Source organism: Pseudochaenichthys georgianus, chromosome 13, assembly GCF_902827115.2.
Source record: "Pseudochaenichthys georgianus chromosome 13, fPseGeo1.2, whole genome shotgun sequence".
Taxonomy (NCBI): domain Eukaryota; kingdom Metazoa; phylum Chordata; class Actinopteri; order Perciformes; family Channichthyidae; genus Pseudochaenichthys; species Pseudochaenichthys georgianus.
The window spans coordinates 16,654,747-16,664,892 of NC_047515.1; the positions used below are offsets into that span (position 1 = coordinate 16,654,747).

Consider the following 10,146-nt stretch of genomic DNA (forward strand, 5'->3'; position numbering starts at 1 on the left):
CGGGAGCTCCAACAAGCCGTTTAGTCTTTAGGACATAGAGTGAATACACACATACAGAGATGCTGTATGAGAAACGATTTTGGAAAATTGCACAATATAAATCTATTTTAGTATACCTCAACAATGGAATTATGATCAGTAGAAATAGCCATGAAATGGGACCTTTAAATGAACGCGTGTTTAGTCCAACCAACGTCGATGCTGTCACCATTATAACAATATATAACTTCCGGTGAATACTTTCACAATAAAACTAAAATTACAGACACGTTTGGAGGCACATCATGGTCCATGTGATGTTTTCGTGTTGAAGCAAAGCGATACATCCTGTCACGATACTTTGGCTTTTTCAACAGTATAGAGAGAAGTCTGTGAAACATCCCTTCTCTACATTAAGTGGAGTTGAAAAGGTCCGTCGTCACGTCCAAAACTTTACGTTAAGACAGAGTCAGAAGTCAACGTTATTCGGTGGCTAGAGGGATCGTTTTTGACAACTACGTCACGTTAGCTACAAGCTAACCAAGCTGTTCTTCTGAGTTTTTCACTTACCGGGTAAGTTGACTATGGACAGTGTACACCGTTAGCCCATGAATGAGCTTTTACTAACAATAACTTAACGAGTTATTTTATCGGACATCACAGTTATTTATTTATGTTTCTCTTGTTACAATCATATTATGGCGTCAGTTGTTGTTTGTATGTCGGCGACTTAGCCTTACTTTAGAGACCTCTTTTACAACAGATGACGCATCTAAGGGGATCAGGTAACGTTGATTATAATGAGTATTCATTACATGTTTACAATTATAAAATGACGTCTGGTTGTCAATTGGCTGCTCTTAGCTCTGTGGCCAAAGATAAGCAGTAATTTGAATGGAAATACCCTAAAGTATAAGCACATATTCTGAATTATAGGTATGGTAAACATCTGCTCTTATGCTTTACATGTTTTTACGTGAGTTCTGTCAGCCCATGTTTGGATGGATGCAGCAAGTTGTACATCCAGCTAATTGTACTTGTTTTCAGAGGGAATGGAGAAAGCTAAACAAGTTGCATTCGACAGTGCCAGACTCCAAGTGATCAAAGATGGCTATGAGAGGGCCTTTGAGTGCATAAATAAAGGACTGTCTGTAGATGAATCCGGGGACAAGACACATGCCCTGGAGCTCTACAAGCAGGGGAGGAAGCACCTCCTCAGGGCCATCAGTGTGCCATCACAGGGAGACGAGTGTTACGGCAGCTCCTGGGAATCAGCCAGGCAGATGCAGCAAAAGATGCAGGAGACGCTGGACAACATCACCACTCGACTGGCCATTCTGGAGACCAGCTCTGACCTTGGATCTGCACCTACACTGAACACTAGCAGTGGATCTGACCCTGATGTTGCAGACGCGTCTAAAGAAGGTCTCTATCCAACACTTTCTTCCAAAAACAAACCAGATCCACTTTCTTCGAGCAGCCAGGCAGCAGGGGCTGTAGGAGGCGTGTCTGCCTGCAGCAGTAAGGGTCTCCCCCTCTCCCCCACCAGACAGCCTGTGGGTCCAGTGGAGAAGCCTCCAGCTTACTCTCCTGAGGTGGCTGAAGGCCACCTGTCTGTCTCATACGGCACAGATAAGGGGGAGTTGTCTTTGGTTGGAGAAGAGTTCTACAGTCGTACGTCTAACTCAACACCATCTCCCCAAAGTATGGGTGAAGAGGGAGAGGAGCTGATGTACATCCCTCATGGTGTACAGATATTCTTTGTCACGCCTGAAGGTGAGGTGAGCGCTCCCTCTTACCCGGGCTACCTGCGGCTGGTGAAGTTTACCGGTGACCAATCCGACAGAATGCCCAACCGCCCACCAGCTTTTCTGCAGGTAAGATAAAATCAGTTCACCCCCCCCACACACACTCACACTAAAACAAACATTGTTACTTAGCCTGAAATAACTTGATAAGCCAGCCCTCATGACCATCTGATGCAATAAGCAGGATTGAAACGCCATCACTGCCATGTCACCAGTCTGTCTCGTGACCTTTAACCTGATTTGATAAAACGTTTGCTCGGCTCATCAAGCTCTCTCTGACTGTGAGTCATCAGCAGGAGGAGACTGGTTAATGATCTTTAACCTACTACGATCGACTTTATCATGTGATTGTTGTTTACTTGGTGCCCTAAGCTCAATTGGTTTATGGATACAGTTTCATGCTCCTGGGAAATCTTGCATCAGGATCATAATTGGTACTTCACTCATGACCTACTGGAAATCAACTTCCCCCACCTGGAAAAAACCCATCATGTATAGACTTGGCCACAATAACCTCCACATCAAACAACTTTGATGATCTTGTGACTATTTCATTAAAAAAATATATAAATGATGTGGCATGTTTATATATTTGGCTAAAAGTAAAAAATAAATAAAATGTACCTTATGCACAGCTCAGGGAATCCAACACAATTGCCACCGAAGCAGATATATATATTTTTTTAAAGCATGGTGCCTGAAATGCATTGATACCAGAAAATAGTTATACATTACATTCTGATGTTATCAAAAACACCAGTACTATAATACATCTTACATTTAAGAAATGTATCATGTACTGTTTGTGTCAAAACAATGAGGTTTTTTTCAAGGACTGCTTCATGCTATGCTATGCTATGTTGTTCCCAGTAGTGATGGGAATTATGGCACTTTGAAGGGAGCCGGATCTTATGGCTCCGTTCCTTTGCGAGAGCTGTTCAAAAGAGCAGTTTTTTACAAGGGGGCGGGGTTAATAGGTTTATCTGCGAAAGATACCTTTTTATAATTCAATCAAATTTAGCCCTGTTTTGATTTATGATTTATATGTGTACCGATACATCACTTAAATTATTCAATACATCCTTTGTACTGAAGTATTCTAAAGTAAAAATTACATTTTTAATATAAATAATTTGCTGTGGCCAATTGTTTTCATTGCATTTACAGACCCTTGTAACTCTCTGATTGTAGAACCACGCAAACAAAAACAAGCAGATAGCAACACCTATACAAACTGACAACAAATATTTGCTGTGCCTAAAAATAATCATAAATAACATAATGAAAATAAATATATTGCAATGCTTAAAACAGCAGCAACCAACCGTCTCTAATCCTTGGATATGACATGTCACTGCATGCATGCACGGAGCACCCATGGCGCGGAGATCATCTTTGAGCCGGCTCGTTCACGACCGACACATCACTAGTTTCCTGTCTACAGACAATCAGTCCTTTCTAACACCATTTTGGTTTGTTAATCAGGAGCTCATATGCAAAATAAAAGATAAGAAAGTATGTGAGGCCATGCAAACATATCAGCTTGGGTTAAAAGTCAATAGTAATGCTTTTACTTCATCCACCTTATCCGGTCTTGAGCACATTTGTGTGATTTCTTTACATTTGATTGTCAATGTTTTACCCTGCTGTTTAAAACCACCACTAGTGGATCATGAGACTGAAATGTGGCTCTTCATTGGGGAATTTCCCATTTGGTATTTCCCTCCGTGACATCGGTGCAAGTAAATCAACTAAACCCTGCTGCTTACACTGTTATGCCCTATAATCCTATTAGACATGCAGAGGGAGGGTGTGTCCTCTGGTGTCTCCTCTCCTACTGTTCACTGTTTTGCACTACTTAGGATCACCATTAGGCATGTGCGGCATGTCATTTGCAAACTTATACTTAAACGGGCCGTATTATGATTTTTGGGTTCTTCCCTTTCCTGAAGGTATTATATGGGATTGTGTGCATCTTCCCCTGAAAAACCTTGATACTTAGTTACATTGCTATGTCTCAATTGCTCTTCTATTGGCTACCACTCCAACACATTGTATATGATTTGCTAGGGGATGTGATAACTGTAGGCGGTTGACTAATCACAACAGAGCCGGCCAACCAATCAGAGCAGTCTGGGCTCTCGAGGTCCTGCAGCACAGGCAGTATGAGGAAAATAATGCACTTTTTGAACATTTAAAGCATGTTAACATGTCACAGTAAAGGCACAACATACAAATATAAACCTGAAATGAGAATAATATGTCCTCATAAGCAGGATGTTTTTGCAAAGGTTTATCCCTCTATTACATTTGTCTTGAATGTAAATTCAATTATCTTAGTTATTTTAATATATATTGGGGCATGTGTCTCAAAAATAAATTGAAGCGTTGGTCTGATTCACATCTTCTTGACTTCATTACATGTAGTTATTTATCCTCAAATCACCCATTTATATCCTTGTACCTTTTGTTTCGCTTCCTGGCAGGTGTGCGACTGGCTGTATCCTCTCATGGCCGTGGACTCCCCCGTGTTGCTGTGTAACACTGGTGTGTTTATGTTTCCGGACATGATGGCGCCGGCTCCAGGTTATTATGTCGGGGTGGTGCTGTCCGCTGAGCTGTCTGCTGCTCACAGAGAGCTGTTCCAGGACCTGCTGTCCCAGATGACAGATCTCAGGGTACAGGTCAGTGTGACTTTGCAGTCAGTTTTGCAACAGCACACACATTTGATATTCTTTGGGGAACAAATGCGGCCAATACATCTGAATATATAACATAACAGGGCACCAGTTGCCATGTTTTTTCATGCTGACCAAATGCTCCTAGAAAATGATCCTCTGAAATGAGTTTGTACTGTTTACACACATTAAAATATGTGCACATAAGTATTTCAAGTCCCCACAGAATTACACAAATCCTCTTGTGCCAGTGAGTGGTACAGAGAGCTATTTTAGGACAATTAGCCTCAAGTCCGAGTGCTCAACCACTATTGGTAGTTACAGGCATGTGACAGTGGGTGTATCTTTCTATTCTTTGAAAGCTGCAATCTCACATATCAGTCATATTGTTTAATAATAACATTACCAAGTAAATACCAGAATGCCTGAGCTGCAAATGTAAATGTTGACCTTACAAATGAGTGTTTGCCATACATAAGAATCTACAGTGGGTCATAGATTTGTCCTTACACATACAAACACTTTTTGCTTATAAACTCTGCATTGAAGTGCAGTTGTAAGTCCCGGATGATATATAGTGTGCCATAATGAAGTAAGTTAGCCTGTCACTTAATAGCCTTCACTCTCCTCCTGCCGTCTCTGACACATTCTGCAAATACTGCAGATGGTTAATCTTTCCCTTCCATGAAAAACATTGAAGTTAATGCATTGCTTACATCATGCTTTGAGGCTTCATTGTTTTTTGCCTCGCATGAAACTCTTGCTCCTGCTTACTTCTGAGCTGGCACGCATCTCCAAGTTAGCCCTGCCTCAGCATTGCAGAGATTTGAGAAAGGCAGGTGAGGAGAATTAATCAGTTATAATGCTCTTATCAGCAGCAGTTGGAACAGCTTCAGAGTTTCAGCTGAAAGACAAGTGCCAGTTCAGCCATGATGGAGGTAGAGACGCTGGCTCAGATCGATGCCAAACAAGGTCATTTCTGTTGTATGCAATCAGGCTAGTCATCTTTTCTGATGGACCTGATTCCCTGTCGGCCGAGAGTAGGCACTTTTGTGTTGTTTTCAGTTTTTAGGTCAAGTAGAATTTCTTAAATTTGAGCACAAAGGGAGACTGTTTCCTGACTGAATAGAGACCTTTTAAAAGGATTTTTTTTCTCTGTGGCAAACAAAAGCCACATTGTAACGAGAAGCACATACTAATAAGAGGAGCTATTGTGTTAATTTGGGGTAACTTGGAGATAAGCTTCTGGACGAAAATGTGTACAAAGTAGCACTTTTAAGTGGCATTTAGGTCTTCATTTCAGCCCGTCTTGTCTTCACCTTGCAGTAGCTAACCAATGTGCCTATATGAACAGGCTCCAGAAGAAGCTGCAGAGACCATTAATCTCAGTCAGAAGGTGTCCATCGCTACGCCTCAGGAGACTGCAACAGGGGTCACAAAGGAGGATGAGAACGAGGAGGGGAAGGCTCTGCCTGAGTGGAGTGAAAAGGTGGCAAGCGGGATCCTGACAGGTGAGGTCGAACTGCGTCTTCACCTTTGCAAATTCTTAAAGGGGACCTTTCATGCAAAATGCACTTTTTAATGTGTTCTATTAGGGGTGTAACGGTATCCGTATTCGTCCCGTACCGTCACGGTTCGGACGTCAAGGTTCGGCACATACATTACAGTCACACGACGAATACGCCTTTTTTTTACGAGTGGGAAAAAAGTCTGTCATTCAGGGCAGTATCCACTACACTATTTATAATCCAGGGGGCGGTATTGCGCCTAAAAGCTGTTTGCCAGCCGCCCTTAAACAACAAATGAAGAACAAGAAGAAACACAACAACAAAACGAACAAAATAGAAGAAGAAAAGTTAGTATGGCGATTTCAGATAACAAACAGGAGCGAGAACCCACCTGCTTCTTTTACATCAGCTGTGTGGGAACATTTCGGGTTCCCTGTGGACTACAATAACGATGGAGTGCGAGTGGTGGATCGGACGAGGACGGTGTGTCGGCGTTGTTCGACAGCGGTGCGGTATGCTAATGGTAACACACGCCAACCATGCTAAATCATATCAGAAGGAGCCCGGCAAAAGACAACAGCTGTTCAACAGCTGATCCCCGCTGTTTTTAAGAAGCCAATAGACATGAGAGCCGAGAGACCAAAAATAAATAACGGAAGCTTTTGGCATATGTTTTTCAACGACTTTGCGCCCGTGAAACACTTTCTTATAATTTATTATGTAATATTTTCAAGACATTCTTTTTAGTTTTACAGCTTGATGAAACCTTTTTGTTTGACATCAGCCATTATAGATAATCTGGCCATCTGAGTGTGTGTGGTACTGTTTGTGGTTTGTTTTTAACTGTTTAATACAGTTAATTATTCAAAATGTTAGAGTTCCTTATTTTTAAACTGCACTACTGTTCAAACATAAATAACAAACCTGGAATTATGCATTTGGGACTTTTTTTTTCTTTTTCTTGTACCGAACCCGTACCGAACCGTGACCCTCAAACCGAGGTACGAACCGAATCGTGAATTCTGTGAACCGTTACACCCCTATCTTCTATACATAAATACGTGTCTCCGGTGTGTAAGGGAACTATCAGAAACAATGCCTGACATGTTTTGTACGTAATATGGTCTTTGTTTACATTAGCAAGCATCGCTAACACTCAGAGCTAACCTGTACTGGAGAGTATGTGTAAAAAAGCAGGATATAAAAGGTACTCACCTTGTGGTAAACCCGCAAGAGAAAAAGCATTTGTGCTCCATACTGTTTCAGAAATAATCCTTGATGTGGTTTGGAACATGATATGTCATTTAATCACGGCAGCATGTAGCTTTATCTCCGGAGAATTATTTTTCAAGCTAAGGACCCCGAACCTGCAGTTCTCTAACAGGCCTGAAATGGAGGGATATGAGGGATGTCTATGATGTGATTTGCTCAAAATACCAAACAGATCATGCATTTTAGACATGTTTTTTATATATTTGTATATATCTGAGACCCATAATATATGCCTAAAAATAACATAATAGGAGACCTTTTAATGCTTCTGTTTGTTCACTATTAGTTAGGACTCTTTGACTCGCCCTGTGTGATCCTGTGGTTCTCTCAGGTGCGTCCTGGCTAAGCTGGGGTCTGGTGAAAGGAGCTGAGTTCACAGGTCAGGCCATCCACAAAGGGGCATCTAAACTCCGGGAACACATCACCCCGGAGGACAGACCCACCAACGTCAGCCCCACAGTCTCCAAAGGCCTCCATGTGGCCAAGCAAGCGACAGGGGGTGCTGTCAAAGTCAGCCAGTTTCTAGGTGACTAGTCATACCCTATCAGCATATTAAACTGACCGTCTGTGGGCATCTCATTGAGTAATGCTTTGTTGCTGCAGTGGACGGGGTGTGCACCGTCGCTGGCTGTGTGGGGCGGGAGTTGGCTCCACACGTGAAAAAACATGGAGGCAAGCTGATCCCAGAGTCGATGAAGAAAGACAAGGACGGGCGTTCTAACATAGATGGAGCCATGGTGGTGGCTGCCAGTGGAGTGCAAGGTACAGTGCATTTACATGAGATATCCATCATAGGACATTTTTAGAGATGTGTAATAAAATGTGCCCAACATGCTTTGTGCTCTGTGGTTTTACTCAGGGTTTGCGACAATGTGGACTGGCTTGGAAGTAGCAGCAATAAACATCACTACAAGTGTAGCATCAGAGACCGTCACCACCGTGAAACACAAGTAAGCTTTCCCTTCCATTTGAAATGAAATGTCTCAACACTGTCACATGCTTTAATATCAAACAATGCCAACAAATTGCACAACACTGCTTTCTAAACCGGTTTTTGATGTGTATGTTGCAATTGACCTCTTACATCATACATGCAAAATCAAACGTGCACTCACTGTTTTATTTTAAAATTTACTTTGCAGATTTAGGGGTCTACAAAACCATCATTTACCCACCTAAAGAGAATAAGTGACATTTGTCCTAACTATATGAAGCTATTCAACTTGTTTCACCACTAATCACTTTAATGAATTGGCTGTTGCTCAAAGCTTTATAAAATCATTGATGCTATTCTAATTCACTGCCGGTGTGGCAATTCACATGATCGTGCTGCTTTTCACTGATTCCTCAATATGTTTCTAATGGTAATTTCCCAATTTGCAACTTTTCTGTCCTGCCTTAAATTCAAATCTTACCGTAATGTAGGGTTGTGTTTTAGCTATACAATGTCTCATTTTAAGTGAAACACTTAATTTGCAAGGTATCTAATGAACTGCACCCAAAACAAACATTCCCATCTTGCTATTTTATCATTTAATGGTTTCTTAATTCATTTAAACAAATATCGATATTGTGGAAAGAATAAAGAAAAAGAAAAAGGGAGATTTTGGACTTGCATGGGTGTAATGCTCACATAACAAATCACATACAGCATGGCATCTTTGCAATCCTTCCACTGCTTACTAATTCTTCTCAAATCCTCTGTTTCTCGCCTCTGGCTGTGACCTCTCACCCTATCTCACTTCTGATGAAGGTACGGGGCAGCAGCAGGACAAGCCACAGACAACGCTTTCAATTCTGCCATTAATGTTGGTCGCACTGCCTTCAATGTTGACAATCTTGGGATCAAAGCTATAGTGAAAAAGACGGGCAAGCAGACGGCGCATGCCATTTTGGAAGACTACAAGCGTCCGGAAAAACCAAATAATGGGAAGCAAGTGGAGAAATCGGGCAAATAGCTGGTATTACTCTGCCTTATTATCTCAGAAATGCCTTAAACTATAATTCTATCAAATACATCTATATTTAATTTTCACTATTTATAAAACTTATTCTATATTTAAAAGATAACTACTGTTATTTGCAGATCCTTGAGTTTAATTCTCTTAAGCACTTTAATATGTATGTAAAATAAGGTAAATGGACCTAAATGAAGAGAACCAGCAGATGATATAACCAAAATGAAGACATGGTGATACGGTATGTTGATACACTGTAACATTTAAGGATTATCAATTCACTTGAAGGATATCATTTTAACTCTGCTCTTTATACTAAAACAGCATAGAATGGTTAACTACACTGAACATTTCCTAATCTTCGTAAAGCATCTGAGTTTTTCCCTTGGGGACTGCAATTTATATAATTTGAATAAAGGATTAAAATCAATATCTGTATGTATCTTCAGATATAACTGTATCGGACAAGAAAGTGTGTGTTTTCACTGTGTTGTTTAAAATGAGAAGTAATCACTGCCTCTTACTGTGCCTGCAAACATCTAACTGTATTTAAAACTGAAGCTGTCTATACACCAACATATATTTTTGTTCCACCTTCATTAAAATGATGTTTCTTATGAACTAGGGGTGACTAAAATGTTAATGCCTACTGCTAGTCTGACTAGTCTAGGACTATCAAACCTAAATGGGTATTCTGCTACAACATGAGGTGTGGTCTTCTGTATATTGTTTGATATAAAATAAATCTATATTTTATTTTAATGGATGAACTATTTAACAAGCTGTGAACTTAAGTGTGATGCTAACTTTGCAAACCAATTAGTATTTTTTTAATGATCTGGTTTGTGCTAATTTAATCCAGCTTTTAAAGTCAAAGTTGTTTTCAGATGGCTTTCAGGTACTCGAGTTGAAATTGTCTGAAAAAAAATAAAAATGTTGAAAA

At 40.7% G+C, this 10,146-nt stretch overlaps 1 protein-coding gene across 3 annotated transcripts; it reads left to right on the forward strand.

Annotated features, from left to right (window-relative positions):
• Positions 1-272: 272 nt before the first annotated feature.
• On the forward strand, positions 273-10,146 carry spartb (spartin b). Of its 3 annotated transcripts, none has more exons than XM_034097198.2 (8): positions 273-552; positions 1,027-1,856; positions 4,274-4,465; positions 5,820-5,976; positions 7,577-7,771; positions 7,849-8,007; positions 8,105-8,195; positions 8,999-10,146. In XM_034097198.2, the coding sequence occupies exons 2-8, from the start codon at positions 1,032-1,034 to the stop codon at positions 9,201-9,203; spliced, it is 1,824 nt and encodes a 607-aa protein (XP_033953089.1). In that variant the 5' UTR covers positions 273-552; positions 1,027-1,031; the 3' UTR covers positions 9,204-10,146. The 3 variants fall into 3 exon arrangements, with proteins under 3 accessions (XP_033953089.1, XP_033953088.1, XP_033953091.1); XM_034097197.2 differs by having other exon boundaries at positions 4,274-4,471; positions 8,999-10,145; XM_034097200.2 differs by having other exon boundaries at positions 4,274-4,471; positions 8,388-9,089.